Genomic DNA, 22,613 nt, shown 5'->3' on the forward strand with positions numbered 1-22,613 from the left:
TTTTTATACTTCACTCAGAGAGGAAATGACTTCTGGATCAGAAGATGACTTCTCCTGTCCTGTCTGTCGGGACATCTTTAAAGATCCTGTTATCCTGACATGCAGCCACAGCTTCTGTAAAGTCTGTCTGCAGAGATGGTGGAGAGAGAAACAAGAACAGGAGTGTCCAGTTTGTAAGGCTGTATCTCAAAGTAACAACCCGCCTTGTAACCTGGTATTAAAGAATCTTTGTGAGGCCTTCTTACTGGAGAGAGATAAGAAAACTTCAGCGCAGTCTGAGCCTCTCTGCAGTCTGCACTCTGAGAAACTCAAACTCTTCTGTCTGGATCATCAGCAGCCAGTGTGTCTCGTCTGTCTGCATTCAGAAACACACAAAAACCACAAATTCAGACCCATCAATGAAGCTGGAAAGGATCACAAAGAAAAGCTCCAGAAATCCCTGAAGCCTTTACAGGAGAAACTGAAGCTATTTAAAGAAATTAAAGGAAAATATGATCAAACAGCAAAACACATTAAGGTTCAGGCCAAAGACACAAAGAGGCAGATTAAGGAGCAGTTTAAGAAACTTCACCAGTTTCTACAAGAGGAAAAGGAGGCCAGGATCTCTGCTCTGAGGAGAGAAAAGGAGCAGAAGAGTCAGATGATGAAGGAGAAGATTGAGGCTCTGAGCAGAGAGATAGCAGCTCTTTCAGACACAATCAGAGTCACAGAGGAGGAGCTGAGAGCTGAGGACATCTCATTCCTGCAGAACTACAAGGCTGCAGTGGAAAGAGTCCAGCAGCGCCCCCTGCTGGATGATCCAGAGCTGGTCTCAGGAGCTCTGATAGACGTTGCCAAACACCTGGGCAACCTGACCTACAACATCTGGGACAAGATGAAGAAGATCGTCTCCTACACTCCAGTGATTCTGGATCCAAACACTGCTAATCCAGAACTCATCCTGTCTGAAGATCTGACCAGTGTGAGACGTGGAGAGAGACAGAAGCTTCCTGACAATCCAGAGAGGGTTCAGTTGTACCCCTCTGTCATGGGCTCCGAGGGTTTTAACTCAGGGACTCATACCTGGGATCTTGAGGTTGGAGACAATACAGTTTGGTTCATCGGTGTGGCAACAGAGTCTGTCCAAAGAAAGTCAAACATACAGGACATAAAAGTTTGCATTAAGTCTGGATTATGGGCAGTACTGCTCAGTGATGATAAATATTCAGCACTCTCCCCACATTCCCACATTCTTCTCTCAGTAAAGAAGAAGCTGCAGAGGATCAGAGTTCACCTGGACTACAACAAAGGAAAACTGTCATTCTCTGATCCTGATACTAACACACACATACACACTTTCACACACACTTTCACTGAGAGGCTGTTTCCATTCATTAGTGCTTGGGATGAAGTCCCACTGAAGATATTACCTGTGGTATCTGATAATGATGATGATGATGATGATGTTAGCAGTGGACCCAGTGTATCTACAGCGTAAGATGTACCCTGTATTTAAAACACTTCAGCTTGTGTCAATAAACTGAATCAAAAAGTAAACATGTTTGTCTGTTGTGCTTTTTAGTGTTTTCAGTAATAAAGTGTTTATAACACATTTAAGAGCGTCTGCTTTACTATGTTTATTAAATTTCACTATGAGATTATGAGAGTATTTTCCTTATGTTTTTGTTTAGGTCTTCATTATACTCTGGACACAAGGTGTAAAGCCATTTACGTAATTCTGGCACGTATTGAGAAAAGTTTAATGTTGGATTTCACCTCATTAAAACATGGACAGTTTTTGTCAGTAAGCTGAAACATTTGTCTGTGTGCATACTCTTGATCACTTCTCATTCATAAACATAGAATACTTCTGACTATAAAATTACTTACTTTTTTGTATGTATTTACTGATATAAGTTGCCTTCGGGGACCTGAACCACCAATGTGACTTTTAAGCATATATTTTATATTTTTTGTTTTGAATCAGACAAAAATTTTTTAAAAGTGGTGTATAATTGTCACAACAAATGTTAGAAGATAATGAATGTATGATAAGCTGGAGGTAATGTGCTGACTCTGTTTAAACCAACTATCTGATGTAAATCATCTCAAACCTCACCTGAGATTCTGTAGCTGTCCTTTTTGATTTGGACACAACTCAAAGCATCTACTCGTAGAATGTGTCAATCAACTCCTGAACTTATGGCTAATAGCTTTAATTGGGACATCATAGCTCACCTAAGAGCCTGCAGCTCACCTGCCGGCATGCCTCTATGTTGGTCATCTTGCTGCTGACAGGATTTTCATAATAAAATGATGATGCCTGACATTCACAGACAGACCAGTTGGACAAACTGTTGCTAATTTAACTTAATAATTCTCATGTCTTAATAACTTATATACAACAATAATCTGCTCCCAATCCTCTCATGGAAAAAGGGAGACATATATATTGAATTAAAAGTTGCATTTAGAAATATTTTTATATTAATGATTGATTACTACATAAAGTGGAAGAGGTTAATTGTACTGACACACTTACAGATAATCAGGGCTACACCTCACTATTATTTATTATCTTTTAAACTGCTGATTATTTACCTGATTAATTGATTGGTCCAGGAAATAACAAAAAATGTTGATCATAGTTTCCAAAAGCCCGCAATGCAACCTCAAATCTCAGTCCAAATATATTCACTGTATTGTCAGTAGAGATTCACAGATACCGATACTTAGATAGTTTTTTCACCTTATCTCAACGGCCACACGTTGAAGTGCAAAGGCTGAAAAGGGCGACACAATGTCTTTTAAATCTGTAGTAGTGTTGAACTCAAGTAATGTGTAACAAATGAAAAAAAGAGCTTGAGAGACAATTTGAGATAAAAAATAGTTTCTGCAGTGTGTGCTTCTGGCCAGCAGGTGTCACTGTTGTTATAATAAAAACACTACAGCACTACAGTATGTTGGCCTACATGAAGGGTGTCAGTCCTCTGCAGGTTTTACTGTTGTTGTGATGGAGAAATAGCATTTGCATTTGAGTTGGTCTGAGGTTTGTCTAACTTTGTGTGCCTCAAATCTAATACATACACTATAATATGTCTTTATTTCTCTGAGGCTTTCTGGTATAAGATAAACTGAGAGTGGACTCTGTACTGGGGAACTGGGCCCTGTAAACATCATTTTTAAGGTCTGCTTGTTTTAATCTGTCTCACTCTATTTTACCTTAAATTTATTTTCAGTTTAAAACTGTTAATTGTTTTTTAAATATATTTTTATTTTGCCATGTTTGCTTTTGTATTCAGTCTTATACATTTTACATTTTATGTAAAGTAATTTGAATTGTCTTGTTGTTGAAATATGCTATACAAATAAATCTGCCTTGCCTTGCCTCGAACAAACAAATAATAAAGGACAATATACTATATTGTCCTTTATTAGAGTCATTTAACATAGTCTTAAAGAGTATAAAATATGATAATAAATTATAATTGATGACAAAAAATGTACAGTAATTAAAACTTTAAAATGTTCTAATATAATTTGATAATTTCATTACAGTGTGCTATAAAATGTTTATTTGGTGTATTTTAAAATATTTGTTTATGTATGTATAAATGCTAAATAAGGGTTTAAATGTTAAATGTATTCTAATTAGACAATAATACAATTAGACATTAGAGAATATTAACATTGGAAAAACATGAAAAATGTCTGCAGAGAAACAAGAAAAGACGTCATGCTGGTTTTATTGTCATTGTTTGCATTTGTATGCAATGTTTAATCTATTAATTAGTGTTTCTGTCATTTGTATTTTGTAAGTTCTCGCTGTGGTTGTCATTGTTTTTTTTCTTTATAACGTGTGTTAAAGAAGTCTTGTGTGATAATGTTAAATAATTGTTGATTTGTTTTAACCAGAAAGAAAGTGTAACTCACTTATTTGCAAAGACAGAGGGATAAATGTGTTTTTTAGATTTGGACTGTTTTAGTTTGTATGCTTTATCTATCATTGAAATACACTTTAACTTGTTTTTTGAACATTTTAACAAAAATAAATAAATCAAACACTTTGACCTGCCATTCCTGTATTTGTATATTTAGCATTTACCATCTATAAAGTAATCAAATGTTATACTTACAGAACCAAATCTCAGTTTATATATATATACACACACACACACACACACACACACACACACACACACACACACACACACACACACACACACACACACACACACACACTTCATTCTATATGGACAGTGATGCTTTGGTCTCCATGGAAACCAGACTGGTGTTTTTTTTTTTGGGGGGGGGGGGGGGGGGGGCAGATGGTGATCCCATGATTCAGGAAAACATATACACAACCTGCTGTGGCATGCATGCTGGTTGTTGCCATGGTAACCTGACTGGTGGAAAGGCTGCTGGTGCTGCTGTGACTCAGCGTGTTGCCGGGTGAATCAGTAAAATACACCGTGACACACACAGACAACTGTAAACGCCTTGTGTTTATTTTTTTTTATATGCCGGTTGCTACATAATTAAATAGCAGATATGAGCTGAATACAAACAACCTGCTGTTTTATCATGTGGAGTTACAAAAGTATATTACCATTAACAGGTTATGCAACAGAGTTTTCCTGCTGCTCCCACTCACCTCATCACTACTTTTTACAGTTAAAGACCAACCCTAGTATTTAAGGACAGGTTCACAATTCTTCAAATGTGTCTTAATAAAGCAGTCAGGTGTCAATATTAACACTGGAAGAGGTTTTTCCTCACTGTAATCATTCCTCCTGTTCATACTGACTATTAAATGATCTTCTTCAAAATCCACAAAGATGCATTTAAAAGTTTATCTGAGGCTTATATGAGACTTTATCATAAATTAGTCATAAAAAGTGGATGTCTGCCACATTTACAGTCATTTTAGCATCAAATTCCCTCTTTGTCTTTCCCTGTTGAGCTGTGGTGGAAGACACAGGCACTAAAAAGACTGTAACTCTACTTGATTTGACTCATTTGGGTGAGTGAAGCTTCATATTAGCTTCACATAAACTTTTAAATAGATTTTTGCACAGGAGGACAACCATGGATTTAGATTGAGATTAGATTAGAGATCTTCTAATTGTCAGTACGAGCAGGCAGAGTAATTATAGCGGTCTAAAAGTATGAGTAGGTCAATTGGAGGTTGCACAAGCTCACAGAGAAATCAATGTGCACACCTCTAAAATCTCATAAAGGCACGTGAGCACAAAGTAAGCTGAATGGGTTGATCAAAACTCCTGGAGAGCTCTGAACGTGGGTGATGACTGCTTACCTGCATACTGATGGCTGCATACTGTACATGATCTTTAAATCAAGAGAAATGTGGAAACTTTTTTTTTCTATTTCTGCAACAACTCAAGATTAGTAGTCTAATACTTTACTCTGATTCACTGTTAAATTAACTACAGTCTATTTTCACACTGCTGCTCTCTCTCTCTCTCTCTCTCTCTCTCTCTCTCTCTCTCTCTCTCTCTCTCTCTCTCTCAGTAAATGTGCTCAGGTTACTGTGAAGTCTTTTACTTTGCTCTCTGAAGCCCCGCCCCGCCGGCCCGCCGCGTTTTCGCCACATAAACAAACCTCCACCACGCACGGACACGCAGCAGCGTCAAGTCAGCTGATCTCAGCCACGGCCGGAAACGTCTCAGCTTTCAAAATAAGAGAAACCCTCAGAGAAGTCATTTTGATGAGAAATAAAATATTCAATGAGGTTTTCTTTTTACATTTTCATTAATTGACCTGTGTGTAAGATAGTCTAAATTTGCACATACATATATAATATTAAAAATGAAGTGTTGTGTATTTTAATCATCATTTATTTGTAGGTCGCTCAGAGACATTAATCTATTTAGTCTATTTTATAAACTTGACCCACTTAGCAGGTTCATTATTTTTCCACTTAACTCCTAATCTCCAGCCTTGTCAAGTTTTTCCTTCATACATCGTTTTTCTTGATCATACACTCACTGACCTCTTCATCGGGTACACCTGTGCAATCTAATGCAATCTAATGCACTCCCAATACAACAGCTCTGCTATAAATTCTACTTTTATGAAGTTTATACAGGTTCAGGTTTTGTTGACATTGTCAGGAAGGTGATGATTCTGCTTTATGTTTATTATGGAGGTCTTAGTGGGTGATGGTGGTGTATTGGGATGCATTATATTGAATGGTGTGTTCCAAATATTTTGTCAATTCCATTAACACAGATGAGGGGGGCAAAATATTAGGAACACCAATCAATATAATGCACACTGGTACGCCACCACCACTTAGTACGACCTCAGTAATAAACATAAAGTATAATTATCACTTTTTTGACTATATTAATAAAAACTGATAATGTATAAACTCCAAAATAGTAGAATATATAGCAGAGCTGTTATATTACACAGATGTAGCTATCTATAGTGGCTGGTGACTGTACAATCTATAATCACATGTGTATTAGATTCCTCAACCAGACAGTGTTCACAATAAACCAGTTGGATGCTTTCATTTTATACTGAGCATGCGTTAAGTTTGAATGACCTCTTTTTTCCTCGGTGGCTTACCAATATTTCTAACTCAAAGCTACCCATTCCCTTGCTACTCTTTTATCGCTTTACTCCAAACTATAACCCTGACTTCTGATTTGCTTAACGGGACTTGTAAATCTATGGTGTCTCTATGTAAAGCTTTTATTCACCTCCTCATTTCTCCTCAGACCCATATGTGCTCAACTCCATCTAAACCCAGTTGACATATCTTTTTGAATGAGTTTGGGAATAAACTTGTAAAACTGTGAGCAGACTGTCTTGGCAGCTGGAGTTGAAGTATCTCAGGCTGAAACTGAATCAGAGCAGATTAAAGTGTTTCCTGGTTTATTCTCCTCTTCATTATTCATCTCTTGCTGGACCGGCACCCATCCTGGAATGACTCTGTTTCCCTCGCTGTTGGTGCCATTTCTTGAGGTTTTGGATCTGGTTCTGCAGGAGTTCAGCCTCACCTCATGTCTCTCTTTCTGAATGATGTCTTCTTTCTCTCTGCTGTGAATTGAATAATGGCCTTTTGTGTCATTTCTCCTCTGTATGTGAATGTTATGATGTTAGTGTCTGCTGTGTGCATGTGTAGTTTTCCTTCTGCCTGTTTCCTTCTTCCATTACACATTAAAAGTGAATCTATTCAGAATGTAGTTGATGAGGAATTCAAAGGAAAGTAAAAAGTGTGAATCTATTCATCTTGAATAAAGACAAAGGATCAAATATGCATTAAATGCAGCCTATATAAGTTTGGCACATATCAAACAACTTAAAAGCCGGTACTGATATATCTCTGAGGTCAATATTAATAATATATATATATATATAATACCAATAATATATATCGATTGGGCTCAAATTTGACTATGTCACTTTTGCTACACGCCATTCATTTCTACACACTAGTCCTTTAAGTTCATTACTTCAGTAGGGGAGTAGGGGATTCATGCAATACTAGAAGCTGCAGTTTCAGGACCATTGCAGTTTCTGGATTGCATTTCTAGGACCCTAGGTTCTCCTAACGGCTGGAGGCTGCCATTTCTGGTGTTCATGTGAATTAAGTATGTTTGACATTTAAAACAATTATGGTGTCTTGAATGGCACAACAAAGTTAATGTTTGCTAGCTGAAGTGAGACCTTTTTGTTAAAAACAGATAATTTTTCATTCTTTTTTTAAAAACCAGACACAGCCCCCTATGTCACACTCGCCAAACCCACCAAACTCCATTCAAAAGAGTAGCAGTAGTAGTTTTTGGGTCAAGTAAACCTTTAAAAGTAGTTAGACAAAGTCATATTTGGGTGGAATAAGCTTTTAAAACTATAAGTAGTTAGATAGAAAGTAATATGTGGATGGAATAAACCTTTAAAACTAGAAGTAGTCAGATAGAAAGTAATATGTGGATGGAATAAACCTTTAAAATTATAAGTAGTTAGAAAGTAATATTTGGGTGGAATATACCTTTAAAACTATAAGTAGTTAGATAGAAAGTAATATTTAGGGGTCTAGAAATGTAATCCTGGAACTGCAGGAACATACAGTCTTGACTTCAGTAGATGTACTCAGTTACTTTCCACCCTGTGTGTGAAAGCAGTTTGAGTCTCATCTCTTATTGTGAAACTCCTCCCTCTTTTCCGGATGTGTGTTTTCCTTCCCTCGCGCGCTGCCTTCACTCCTTGTTTGGGACGCGTTCGCTCACTTTAGGTCGGGACTCCCGCCGGAGACACCGGAGGAAAAAGAAAAACGACGGGATAAAAAAAACAAAAAAACAACAACAACAAAAAACCAAACCGTGAAACGAGTCGGATACACTTCAGAAAGAAAGAAACACTGTGAAGGATTTAAACCCGGAGCTGGACAGCAGAGGAGAGCCGCGTGTCCATTTATATTTTAGGGCGAGCTGATTGATCACGACACACACACACATTACACACACACACACACACACACACACACACATTATTCATTACACACACACTCAGTCACAGGTTGCTACCCTGCTAGCCCTCTTGGATAGCTCGCTGCAGGTTTATCCGTGTTTCTCTCCTTCAGCAGAGGATCCTCCACTTTTTTTTAAATAAAAACACTGTCAGACATTTTTCTTTTTTCTTGCAGACAGTCTTGCCTCCGTGATTCAGTCATGATGTGGTGTTTTTTCGGACGTGGATCAAGTTGGCCGGCTGGTAGCATTGGCTGACTTAAAAAAAAAAAAAAAAAAAGCCTCTCTCTTTCTCTCTCTGTGTGTGTGTGCATTTTCCTCCTTTTCCCTTCCTCCTGTTTTTAGTTGTTTCCTTTTTTTTGTTTTTAAACTTGGACTTTGCCCTCCTGCTGTTGCAACTCTCTTTCTCTTTCTCTTATCAAAAAAATTTTTTTTTAAAGAGGCCTCTATTGATTCTTCTGCTGGAGTATATTTCAGAAGTTGGCTGCAAGTTGTTTTTTTTGAGAGGGGGAGAAGAAGAAGAAGAAGAAGAAGTAGAAGGAGGAGGAGGTGAAAAAAAGAGAAAAGTTTGCGTGTTGGGAAGTAGAGGAGGATTTTTCCAGCCTGTGGAAAAAATGGATGCGGGTATAGAGAAGGAATGCAGCGCCTTGGGAGGGCTCTTCCAGCTCATCATGAACGACATGAAGGTAAAAAAACTCAACAACATTTAATTCACTTTTATTAACACCTCTAAATATGTCTTAATGCATTATTCTCATTTACTTTAATAACTTTGTGATAATTGTGTGTATGTGGGTTCAATTTCACTATAATGTCATTATTTATGCACTATTTCTCTTTAATTTGTTTAAATGATGCGTTCAAGTCTGTCGTAAAATAACAGCCAGGTGCTCAAATTCATGTTAAAATAGCTAATAGTTAAAATATCTTCTTCAAATGTGCTTTTAATGTAAGTGGGAGTCATTTCTTTGGTGCAAATATGTATCTAAAAGTTTATATGAGGCTTCAGCAGTGTTGAGTTAGTCATATCATGTGGATATCTGCCACATTTACAGTCTTTTTTAAGCATCATATTCCCTCTTTGTGCTTTCCTGTTGACTTATAGTAACAAAAAGAGGGATTTTAACACTAAAAAGACTGTAATTTAAAAAGTCATCCACTATTTTGACTCATTTGGATGGTTGAACCTTCATATTAGCTTCACATAAACTTTTAAATACATTTTTTGCACAGGAGGAGGGCTGTAGATTTTGGCCCACATCACTTATATATATATATTGTAAATGAATTATGAATGGATCTTCTAATGGTCAGTATGAGCAGAAAAACCTGTTTTAATGTTCATTTGTTTTAAGGTAGACTTTGCTCCCATTCAACCAACTCTCTCTGTTATGTGCTTTCTTTACATAATACTAAAACAGCTGTCAGGTGCCTAAAAGAGAGCTCCCCCCCCCCCCAATGTCACATTTTCTTGTTATAGTCACCCACATCACCTCATTAGTGATCATCTAGCAAACAAACATCATTTTAAAGGAGAAGAAGTTGTGTTAGAAGAGGATGAGAGAGGCCTTATGTTTGGCTGCTCCATTCATTCTTAATGAGGATTTCCTTTCCTTGCATTGCTTCACTTGACATTTACACTTCCTTTAAATACTCCTATAGTATCCATGTGTGCATCTTTTCTTCTCATTATGGCTGCCATTACCTTAAATACATCATAGTGTGGTTGTGTCATTGCTGAATATAATGCTGTAATTATTCTATAGTCCCAGAAATTAATAAGTAAGCTTGGAGATCCCTTTTTTAAATTTTTTTACAAACCTTGGAATTATTGGTTTTTATTAATGGCTGGATTTTCGAATGAGTGGATTCGAGTGCTGGGGTTGTTGATTGGGTAATGAATGAGCAGAGGTTAAAACTGGAAGTGGGCCATCTGAGAGGGTAACAGGGTTGGATGGGGGTGGATTTTACCAGCTGTGTGCTCTTTGATGTTTGTTAAGCAGGCTACCCTTTGCTGCCTGACTGTCTGTCTGTGTTTCACTGCTCTCAGATGTTCATCGTTAGCCGAATCTGTTTTCCACTCGGCTCTCAATGCATCTTTTTTTTTTTTTTTTTTTTTTTGTTTGGGCTCAAAATAGGAGCTGGTGCTTCGGCGTTTGTAGCGAGCAGAGCCGGACTGATTTTTTTTTTACAGGCCATTAAAAGGAACTGCTACTAACGATTTATCATTTAGTCTATAACATGCTGATTACTGTTTCCCCCAAAAGCCCAAAATGCAACCTCATGTTACCCAAAGATATTTAATTTACTACCATACTCATATTACAATATTCACATTTAAGATGCTGGAAAGTGTATTTTTTTTCTTTTTACAGTGGCTCATAACAAACCATCGTACAAACTAGACATTTCATTAAATTAATACCACATATATACTTCGAATTAGTTAGTAGTTGATGGGCTGAATGCAATCATTGCTTTCATTCAGCTGATTTAACATCTTGATTAATCGATAATTAATCGCTTAGTCTTTGAAATAGTGGAAAAAAAATGGTGTCAGCTCTTCCTCAGAGGCCACATTAACGTCTTCAGTTTGCGTGCTTTTGTCTGCCTAACAATTTCAAATGTTCAAGTATTAAATGAAGTGTCATATAGGAGAAGAGAAAAACAACAAATTGTCACATTTGAGAAGCTAAATCCAGACGAAACGAGCAAATTTAAGACAATAAAGCGACCAATGAGAAATAGCAAATGCGATGTTGTCGACTATTTTAAAATGAAAATAAGTATCATACAAGAAAAGGCAAAAAAACCCAACAAATAGTCACATTTGAGAAGCTGGAACCATCAAGTATTTTATTATTTTTGCTTAAAAAGTGACTGAAATCAATCACCAGTAGTGGCTGGTTAATTCAATGTCAAAAAATACACATCTGCTCACATCACACATTACTTTATTTAACTGTTTGTCAGAGTTCAGAAGACTTCATGTTAACATCTTGTGGGTTTATACTTTAAAATCTGAATTATCAGTGAAGTTTGTTAGTTTAGAAAGATCGTCTTGTTGGGGTTATGTCGTGTTTGATCGGTGTCTGAAATGTCTCAATTAAAAGATCCATTTAGAGAAATATGGTTATCTTAGCTGTTACTGGACGTATCATATTTTTAACGACAATAAGAAGAAGGCATTTCATCTCTTCTGGCATCATTGTTTAACACATTGTCTCAAGTGGGAATGATTGCCTCTTATCAAACCTCGCATGATGACTCAGCGTTCAGAAAAACAGGCGTATTATGTAACAATTGATCCTCAGACGTCTGGCAGGATCATCATTTCCCAATCTTATATTTTAATTTTTGATCAATAAACATTTTTTGTGGGCCTAAACCTTCAAGCAGACACCCCCTCCTCCTCTTCCCCCTGATAGGAAGGTGACCTCTCTGTTTTTGGTAGATCTCTGTAACGTGAAAAGAATCGAAGGGAAAAAATGAGGTTTCATGAAGTGAAGTTAAAACATTTGTGGAGGTTTTTTATAACGAGATGGAACTTGCAGACTTCCTGTGTGGCGAGGAGAACAGTGAGCTGTACGCGTGACTCACTTCTGCTGTCAGATAACAGGCACGAGGGATGGTCCCGGCTGTGTGTGTGTGTGTGTGTGTGTGTGTGTGTGTGTGTGATTCAGAGTTCGTCCCATCATATCCTGGTAGTTTACCAACATGGCACAGAACCAATGAGGACACTCCTGCCATATGCTACACACACACACACACACACACACACTGAACCACACACACACACACACACACACACACACACACACACACACACACACACACACACACACACACACACACACACACATATAAGAGTCATGTCTAATTAAGTAGAGAGATGCTGCTGGGATAAATCTCTCCCCGGAGCATCATAACACGCTTGTGAAGTGCTCACACTCTGAATCAGTTAGTAGACATGAAGACACCGAGAGGGCTTTTTGCAGATTGTAGGTCATTTTGCCAATTAACCGAGCACCATTTAAAATAAAACTGCTGACTTTATTATTGTTATTATAGCACGAATATCCACATGATATCCAACTTAAGTGCTGTACTGTACAAACTGAATTGTGGTGAGCGGTTTTAATCTATAAAATACACCAAAAAATGGTTTCTCAGTTTCTCAGTTTTCATGGTTGCAGCTCTAGATTTCAGATTCATCATCGTCTTTTGGAGAGAGTTTTATGAGAAGTTCAGTATTTGGGTGAGAAAAGTCTTCGATTAGTGTGGACGGAAGGGCAAAAAGGACAAAAAGAGAAAGGGTAAAATATTTCAGATTCAGTCAGCTTAGTGTGGACACGAGCCCAGAGCTTGTTTTACCCAGCAGCAGCATCTGTTACCTCACATCCAAAGGTTGCATGATACATCTATTTTATTTTATCTTTTTTTTTTCAAAAGCAGCCATTTTTAAATACAGGCAACGATAGTTATAGCAAGTTAACGTGGCTCCTATGTGCAAAACTACAGTGTGCATGTCCTCCATTGTTTGTGTCACAGCAGTTTCATGCAGCTGTGCTATGACGACCCCGCACCCGAAAACGTCGTACCTGGTACCAAGTCGAGTCGAGCCGAGTAGAGCTAGAACTGTATAGTGGAAAAGCTCCATTTGTGTTACATTACATTGTCTGAAAAGTGCTTTACAATGAAAGTCTGGTGGATTGATTACATTTTAAATACATAAATCAATTCTTAATTAAATCAACTGCATATAAAACATTAAGATAATGATAAGAAGAGTATATTAAAGTGATAAATGATAAGTGTCCAGGTGTTATCAGGAAATTAATTGATTTAAAGTACGTTGAAGATTATTTCATGAGTCTGGAAGATATCTGAACTGACCCGATGAACATCTAGTGTAATCTAGTCCTGATTAGTGAGTTAATATAATAAACAATATTGGAGCTTTTCCACTACACAGTTCCAGCACGACTTGGCTCGACTCGACTCCACTAGGGATAGTAGCTGGTACCTGGTACTTTTTTAGTACCTGCTCTGCTGAGGTTCTAAGCGAGCCGAGCCGATACTAAATGTGACGTCGACAGACTGCCAGCCGCTGATTGGTCAGAGGAGTTGTCGCTGGAAGAGTCATGAGCCGTCCCACACAAGAATCAAACCCGCCATTTTTAAATACCGGCAACAGAGTTACAGCCATATGTTTCTCTTCTCTTTGTGTGTGACAGAAAGCCTCATACAGCAGCAAGTACACCACCACCTCCATGTCCTCCACTGTTTATGTGTTTGTGTCGCGTATAAAACGAAGTCACGGCAGTTTCGCGGAGCATTGCTATGACGACCCCGCCCACGTTGAGTAGGTACCTTTTTGTAATGGAAAAGGTCGTTCCTGGAACCGAGCCGAGTCGAGCCGAGTAGAGCTGGAACTGTGTAGTGGAAAAGCGCCATAAGTCTACAATCATCAAGTTTTAAGACTAAACAGTGATTCAAAATATATATCAAATATGGAAGACATGAGTTAAATCTATTATCTATACATGAACACACACTAGTCTGCTTTATGTTCACATTGAAAATTGAGATAAGTTTGTGTTTTCTGAATGAATAAAGTTTTTTTGTATGGTATTTTGTCATGTGGGTGCAGATGAATTAGAGAAGAGATTTAAACGTGTACTATGAGATAACTCACATTTTAAAAAGACAAATCAAACTACTGTGAAATGTGCCAGATGTATTATATGAGAGACGCGTCGCCGTGGTGACAGCTTGATGAGGACCTTTAAGTCCTGCAGTAGAGAGAGAGACAGACAGCTTATTGATTTCTGTCTCAGCTGTTTTCAGGAGAAACATTATGAGCCATCGACCTTCTACACTCCTCCTCTCTGCTCTCGTTTATCGCTCCGTGCTGACATGCTCAGTACGCTCCTCCACACTCGCTCTCTCTCTCTCTATCTCACTCCGTCCTCATTCTCTCTCTCTCTTTGTCCTTCACTCCCTCACTCTCTCTCTCTGTCTCACATTCTCTCACTCTCGATCCCTCAGTCTCTCTGTCTCTCTCTCATTCTCTCTCTTTCTCTGTCTCTCTCTGTCTCTCTCTCTCATTCTCTCTCTGTCCTTCACTCCCCCTCTCTCTCATTCTCTCTCTTTCTCTGTCTCTCTCTCTCTCCGTCCTTCACTCCCGCTCTCTCTCATTCTCTGTCAGTCTTACATTCTCTCTCTCTCTCAATCCCTCGCTCTCTCTCTCTTTCTCTCTTTCTCTGTGTCTCTCTGTCTCTGTCTCTCTCTCTCTCTCTCTCTCTCTCTCTCTCTTTCTCTCTCTTTCTCTCTCATTCTCTCTCTCTCTCTCTCTCTCTCTCTCTCTCTCTTTCTCTCTCTTTCTCTCTCTAACTCACTACTGTGTTTCTCCATCTGCTCTCTCTCTTCTCTTTTCCCCTTCTCCTTCCTTTTCTCCCACTTTCCCTCTCCTCTCTCCCTCCATATTTGTTCCTGTGTTTTTCCCCCTCCCCCCACCAGCTCATATAATGTAATTCACCGCTTCACGAGGATGTGATTACTGTTTTGACTATTACATTTATTCTCCTTGTTAACTGTCGACTTTAAAGGAAAATGTCGCTAAAAAACAAAAAACGTCGAACTGGCCTCCTTTTTACCCTGGATGTATGAAGTGAAAATGTGTGTGTGTGTGTGTGTGTGTGTGTGTGTGTGTGTGTGTGTGTGTGTGTGTGTGTGTGTGTGTGTGTGTGTGTGTGTGTGTGTGTGTGTGGACTAGCAAGTATCTTACAAGAGCCACACACACACACACACACACACACACACACACACACACACACACACACACACACACCATAGTAAACAATGGTTATGACCACATTACTGTGTTTTATAATCAGTGTCATCTTTATATAATTAGCTGTGTGTGTGTGTGTGTGTGTGTGCGATAACTACACACAATGACACACATTTATGTGTATACAAAAGCACACCCTAAACTACAGGCCATAATGTTAATGTCATGTGATGCCATCAAGCCTTTAGTCACATCACTGATACGATGCTTTATAGTTCCTGGTAATTATATGTGTGTGTGTGCGTGTGTGTGTGTGTATATATGTGTGTGTGGGAGCGGCTGATTTCAGAGAAGTCTCATTGCTGACAGGAAAATTGGCAGCCTCAGGTGAACGTGGGTGTGGACACACACTTCGCTGCAAAACTGATGGACAGACATTAAAGAAATACACAGAAGTACGTTTGTTCTGGTTGTTAGCTGTTAGGGAAGAGGAGGGAGGGGAAGAAGGGATTAGGTCGTAAAAAAATAAAAAAAGTGACGAAATAAGGACGAGGCAATAGGGAAGGAAGACTGGACTAATGGGAGTGAAGAGGTAAAAGAAAAAAGAGGAACAAATGATGTTAATATACACACATTAACGTAGTCTATCTTAAACTCTGTGTAAAGTAAGAATAAATATGTGTTCTGAGTTTGACATACCACAGAAAAGTGTGTTGTTAACCACCCTGCCAAATTTAAATGATTAAAAAAATCGCCAAATATATGAAATTAAGCTTCAAAGTTGTGTAAAAATCAGTCTCTTTCTCTGCTCCCAAATGCTGTGGGAGTGCCCGCCGAGTCCGCTGAAACCCCGCCCCCTACCAAGTGTCACCTGTCAATCAAAGTCACCACCTCTACCAGAAACATGGACACTATGTCTGAGAGCTTTCTGCTGCTAACTCAGCTGCTAGCTCGGTGGCTAGCTCAGCGGCTAATTCAGCTAACTGGCTAACTGTAGACTGTAGTAGTAGTAGTGTGTGTTGAATGTATTTATACCTCTACAGCAGCAGGGGCGGGTTTATGCTAATCACTAAATCCTGAACACAGAAATCTTGAAACACAGTTTGTGAAGCCTAGCTCCACAATTCAAATCTAAATGGTTGAAATGCTTTTTACACATTTTTTAGAAACACATTTATGACCTATTTAATGTGTTTAGAAGAAAATGTCTGAATTCACTTTACACAGTCTTTAATATTTTAAAGGTTCATGTGTCAGTTTGAAATCCTGAGAGGGCGAGTCCTTCAAATGTTAGTTCAATCTACGGCTACGACGATCAACCAAATTATTATCTTCAAATGACAATAATATCGTTTATCGCCATTATTTCTAAGACAACGTATCGTCCAACAGAAGTAGTTATCATGGCAGGTTTAGTCATGTCACAGTCTTTTCCCAAACCATCTGACCAGCTATTGATGTTTATTGTTGCATCATTGCACACTTCAGACGACCTCCAGACTGAACCGGGACAGAAAATAATCCCATCATTGAGCATCTCACACTACAGGACTGTTAAAGCCAACTCAAGATTACAAAGTAACTGGAAAATGAGTTGAGGTTTTGTCTGGGGCTTGAACTCGGGGGCAAATGTCCTGTAGTGTACACTTGGCTTAATGGTCTGAATGGGTGCAAATCCCTAAAGACTAGTTTTCCAAAATCTTGTGGAAAGCCTGAAACCAGAAGAGTGGAGTCTGTTTAAAGCAGCAGATTGATGCCCGTGGTTTTGGAATGACACGTTCAACTATCACACAGGGGTGCAATGTTCTCTAAACTAAAAAAAACAAGGCTGCACGTCTCGCTCGGGCCTCGTCGACTCCTTCTGGTGCGTTCGGTGTACAAGCTGCAGACTGGGAAGGATCCAGCTTCTGATTTGGGACGTAGCCAGAGACCGTTTGAAGGTTTTATGGAAAGTTGACAAGTGTTTGGAAAGATGGGCGGAGGAATGGATGGACGTGTGTCTACAGGTGGAGAGATACGAAGGAAGGTGATGATGTGGTTTGGATGGATGAGTGCAGCTCAATAGAGGGTGTGGGTTTATCGCTCACACACACACACACACACACACACTGACACACACACGCTGACAACCTACATAAACACCACATTTTTAACATTTTCAGGGTAGTATTTCTCCAGTTGGAGGATTTAATAATTTAATTTGTGGAGTTTGTGAGAATTTTATGAATGAAAGATTGAGAATCTGAGTATTGGGAAGCGCCAAAGGCTGTTGGAAGATTTTACGATCAGATTTTTGAGACGTTTTAAATGCAAATTGATTGTTTTTAAACCACATTTTTATGAATAGTTGTTGGTTTATGATTGTTTTTACTGGGTGCTGGACCTAACACAAGTCTATAATCTGTTTAAATTGAGAATGTATCATCTGGACTTGGGTTAAACATGTTTTTGAAGGTTTTGCTGAGTTTTACTGGCAGATTCTTTCTAGTATTGTTTAATGAATTGTTCTAATGGGAGTTTAAAGTTTCAAAAAACTGAATTTAATACAATTTCTTAATATATTTAGATAGCAAAAAAGCATTAAGTACAAGAACTGTCATTGACACAGATCTTTTTCCAGTCTGATCAGCCTTATGTTATAAATTGTCAGTTTATAAGGTGTGTCGAGGCCTTTTTTATTGGGATTTATATGACCCTTGTGTTTACATTGTTGTCTGCTGTAGATTGTGTCAAAGAGCTTTAATGTAATAAACTATAAGTATGTTTTATTGGAGTATTTGAGGACTTGACTTGACCCAGAGAAGCATGGTCAGTATAAGACTGACGACAAGGCAGAGGGACAAAGAGATACTCAAATCATATGCAAAGAAACAGAATTAGTCAAAAGTCACATGACCATTTTACTTCCTCTTGTCCACGCCAACAGGAAGCCATGGCAACACTCTGGCAGAAAGACAAATGAGAAGAAAGAAACAAGAAAATGATCTTTTCACATGTTTAATTTGTGAAAAAGAGTTGAACATATGACAACTGGTAGAAGAAATGGTACATTCCTTTATTGCTTCACCTCAGAAATGCTGCAACAGGAAGTGAAGAACATCAGCATTCCTATTTTCAGGACCAAAACTGTGTTTAAGAGCAGGGTGTGTCCGATGCTTTGGGAGTGATACTAATACTGAAAGAAGGAAGTAAAACTAAATCTGACATTGATACATCAGCTAAAAGTCCTGCATATACAAACATAATTTGTTTTGCAAGGAATGTGCTTCTCACACACTTAAAGATTTGTACTGGAGGGCATGATATTTATTAACAATAAACTACACTGTATAACATTAAATCAAAGCAGTAGACACAGACAGTAAACTTCATTGGGAATTTAATCTTTATAAATAATTATAAATAAAAAAAACAGATGTTGTAACTACGAGTCGACCGTCACTGGATTTTTTGGGCTGATTCAAATTAGGATATTAGGGATTAAAAAATACAGATATCAATATATACTGATAATCTTATATATATGTAAAACACACATTTTTTGCAATGCGGCTATCAAACACTGTGAAAAGGAAGCTGAATATTTTACAGTTTAGCTATAAACTGCATTGTATAAAATGCATTAAAAAAAGTAAAAATGTAATAATTATGATTTCTTATAAGTAATTAAACACAACCAAAGTAAAAGACATGTACGTATATATTAAACTTAAATTAGGAAAAGGATCAAATATACATAAAACGTATAACTTCCTCAAACATCGAACAGATATGATACTGAAATATCTGTAATAAGCCAATAAGCTGGTAATATCGGCTGTCTGATGTATCGGTCAGACTCTATTTAAGATGCTGGAAAATAATTGACGAGTTGCAGAAACTGAGTTTAATGTGACTGAGAAATTTGTCTCTCTTCTGTCGACTCCTTGCAAAATCCAACTATCTGTTTTTGGCTACCTCATTACATCATTACATCATTTCATAGGTAATATGTGTGCTCGCCTGCGTTCAGGATGTTATGAAACGCCTCCAGAGAGTTTGGCCGTCTCTCTTTTTTTCTTCTGTGTAGTTAGTTAGGTGTTAGAAAGTGTGAAGAATTTTCCAGCGGTGCTTCCTGTCTGTCATCTGGCTGCTAACCTTTCCTGTCTGGTGATGTACAGACAGCCTGGCCTCAGTCAGTCAGCGCCGGACGGACCTGGCCTCCATCCTATCGGCCATAAGACGACTCCTGCTGTAGAGGAGGAGAGGGAGAGGGGAAGAAATTAATGATGAAGCCCTCTAAATCCAACATTTCTGGAAGCTGTATGACAGTTTTGGCTGTCCAATTTTAGTCAGGCAGCAGAGAGCTATGAACTTTCTCCTTCTCAGTTATACCAAACTTTGGAACAACTAGAAGTATCTCAAATATTGCATGCAGACTGAGTGGGAAGAGATTGATCTATTGCAAACCTCTTACATTGTTGTAATATTAATAACTTTATTTATATAGCACTAAAAAACAATATTAAAAAGTGTTTTCCATGAAATTAAGTAAAACATAGAAATAGCAATAAAGAATATAAAGCATTGTATAAAAATAACTGTAAAACCAACAATAGACAAAACCATTAAATAGAGATAAACTAAAGAATTAACAAACAACTAAACCAGCAACTTAATACTGAACCAGTTCCAAGCTTTTTTGTCCTCATTAGTCACTTAGACCTAAAATAATTTGAATAATATGCTGAAAAATACCAGAATTTCCATTTAAGACACATTTTTTGTGTGGCTGGTTGTATTCAGACATTTAAAGTTTGAAGATTTGCTTCCTTCTTTGTAGAAAAACAACTAAAAGTGAGGTATTGTGTCTGTTCTAGTATAGAGAAAGCTGGCTCTCACATTAATGAAGTCAGAATGGACTCGTACACAGCAGCAAATAAAGTAAAATACATTTATTAAATAACTGTAATAAGGCCTTTTGAGTAAAAGTGAGTCATAAGAAGAGATTTAAAAGATGAAACCAGTTATGATAAAACGGCAAACAAAGCTGATGGGAGTGAACCGCCTGCTGACGAGTTATGTAAGAACGACAGGAGAAATTGAAAGTCCATACTGTCCCCTGTGTGTTTGTCACTTAATAAAACCTCATTATTTAACAGATAAAGGACAGAGGCCTTTTGACTCCACCGAACAAACCATTAACCAGGTGTTGACACTCCCTACCTGTCTACTTTCTCTTCTCTCTATGCCTTTTTTTTGTCTCGCTCTGTTTGAGTCAACCAGCGTTGCTCAAACACAGCACTTAAACAAACTATCGACCTGCTGTTTGAACAGCGGCAACCTAACTCACCCTGCTTTGGTTCGGCAGTTGCTTCAGTGTGGTGACAGTTTGTCCCAAACGTAACAGTGATGGCACTGGAAAAAAAAAAGTCTGGTGTTTTTAAAAAGATGTATTTTGGGCAACATTAAGCATGAAAACAATACTTTATCTAATAAGCCTGTGTTCCTAAACATAGACTGTATAAAAGAAATGGACGTAACATCCGTGACGTCAACCATTGGTTTGTGGACTGCTGCTCGGAAGCCAATAGTTTCGAATCTAGGCAGCGCCATTTGAAAAATTCAGGACATTGGTCAATCAACCTATCAATCACGACGTAGCCATGCCCTAATGCATACCCTGCTTTATCGTCAAATATAAAATCAGGGAGGCCAAAACGGTCGCCCCCTGGTGGCCTTTTGATAGAATGCAGTTCTAAGTTACTTCCGCATTGGCCTCATTTCAGAGGACCGGGACTCCCCGTCTGTGTTCATGATCGTTGGTTCATTTAAAAAAAAAAAAAAAAGTCTCTGGAGTTAAGTTGTTACCGCGCATACCACACAATGGCAATGTCACTGGTTCAATTCCAGCAAGGAACCTTTGCTGCAAGTCATTCCCCTCTCTCTCTCCATTTCCCATCAAATAAGTAATAATCTTTAAAGAAACAAAAAATCTGATAAGTCTACAATCCTCCCCAAAAAACTGAAACCACCAAGTATCGTCTGTGCACCCAAAGCCTGATCATATCTTATTCCCTTGTGCTATTGAGCTCCATTGTTGTCCAAAAAATGCTTAAAAACACAACATAGCACTGGGTGACAGGTTCCTTCACTACCACAAGCACACAATGTAGTTTATTTTGAATTCGTCACACACACTTCATCATCCTGCTGCCAGAAATACTCACTGGAGCAACAAATGCACTATTTCCTCCTGTTTGAGTGACAGTTACTTAACACTACCATTCCTAGCTGTTGTTTGTTTTTCTGTTACTGATTCTTTAAAACTTAAACTACTCATTTGTGATCAGTATGAACCAGTGGGCTTGAGACTGGAAGCCTTAGACAGGGAAAAGACTGAGAAAGTAATGAGAAATGGACTAATGTATTGCTAGTTTTTGTCTTTTTAATGGGATTGATTGACAATGAGAACATACGTGACATATAAAGAACAATAGCCTGGATAAAATACACTTCTTCTTCTTGCACATGAAATCCAACAAGCCAATGAGAGTCGCAGACATGGAGCGAATGAACCGCTCACAGAAAGCCAGAAGCTTGTGTAATCATCAGGTTACACTCTCAAACTGGTTTCAAAGGAATTTACACCATCAAATTCTTTTGGCTAATAACTTCTCTCCGCTCCCTGACACACTGTGATTTATGATGAGCGGTAAATATTCCCATACATCATAAACCATGGGGGGATATTTTCCACAATAAGTGGGTCTTCCAGCAACCAGTGAGACATGTTGTATGGAAATGGTTGAATTCTGCAGCATCTCAGTCGACTCTTTGGGCATTACTTTGTTTCTTAACTTTTCATACTGTTCAGGGTCAAATTTGACCCATTTTTACATTTAAGAGCTGTAAAAACACCATTAACACATTTCATCTAAGTGGGCTTTGACTAATGTGACCCTAAATACACAAAAAATGGAAATAAAATGCATCATTTTTGTTAATTTGTAGCTGATGTCCAAATTTGACTTATTTTTATAACAAAATTCATGTTCATTCAATTCATATACATGTTAAATTCTTCATATTCTATAAAATGTTCTCATGGACCATAAAACAGTGATTGTAAATGTCTTTTCCCCCCATAAATAAATAGAATACACTCTTTATTCAGGATTAATCAAACATTTATTAATGACTGATGGGGAGCTTATGAATTTTAATTGGTGCAGAGACTAATAATGAGTCAGAATATGAACAGTATGAAAGGGTTAAGCAACATTAAAGACTAAAAACAGGCTGATCATTAATCTCTCATTTCATCAGAGCTTTTTTTGGTGGTTTAGATAAGGGTG

The 22,613-nt window shown here is 38.1% G+C and overlaps 3 protein-coding genes across 5 annotated transcripts in view; all 3 read left to right on the forward strand.

The window, feature by feature from the left end:
- osgn1 (oxidative stress induced growth inhibitor 1) overlaps positions 1–22,613 on the forward strand; it is a 135,421-nt gene that overhangs the window by 59,929 nt on the left and 52,879 nt on the right. The gene's annotated exons all lie outside the window — the stretch shown is intronic.
- On the forward strand, positions 26–1,994 carry LOC128355359 (zinc-binding protein A33-like). Its single transcript, XM_053315601.1, has 2 exons — positions 26–1,131; positions 1,967–1,994. Exons 1-2 carry the CDS (start codon positions 26–28, stop codon positions 1,992–1,994), a joined length of 1,134 nt encoding a protein of 377 aa, XP_053171576.1.
- Positions 8,946–22,613, forward strand: part of mtss1 (MTSS I-BAR domain containing 1) — a 75,134-nt gene continuing 61,466 nt past the window's right edge. For all 3 annotated transcript variants that reach the window (XM_053316805.1, XM_053316807.1, XM_053316808.1), the window contains exon 1: positions 8,946–9,166. In XM_053316805.1, coding sequence (XP_053172780.1) covers positions 9,095–9,166 — 72 coding nt within the window. In that variant the 5' untranslated portion in view covers positions 8,946–9,094. The remainder of the gene's footprint in view (positions 9,167–22,613) is intronic.

The sequence above is a fragment of the Scomber japonicus genome, chromosome 3 (assembly GCF_027409825.1).
Source record: "Scomber japonicus isolate fScoJap1 chromosome 3, fScoJap1.pri, whole genome shotgun sequence".
NCBI lineage: Eukaryota > Metazoa > Chordata > Actinopteri > Scombriformes > Scombridae > Scomber > Scomber japonicus.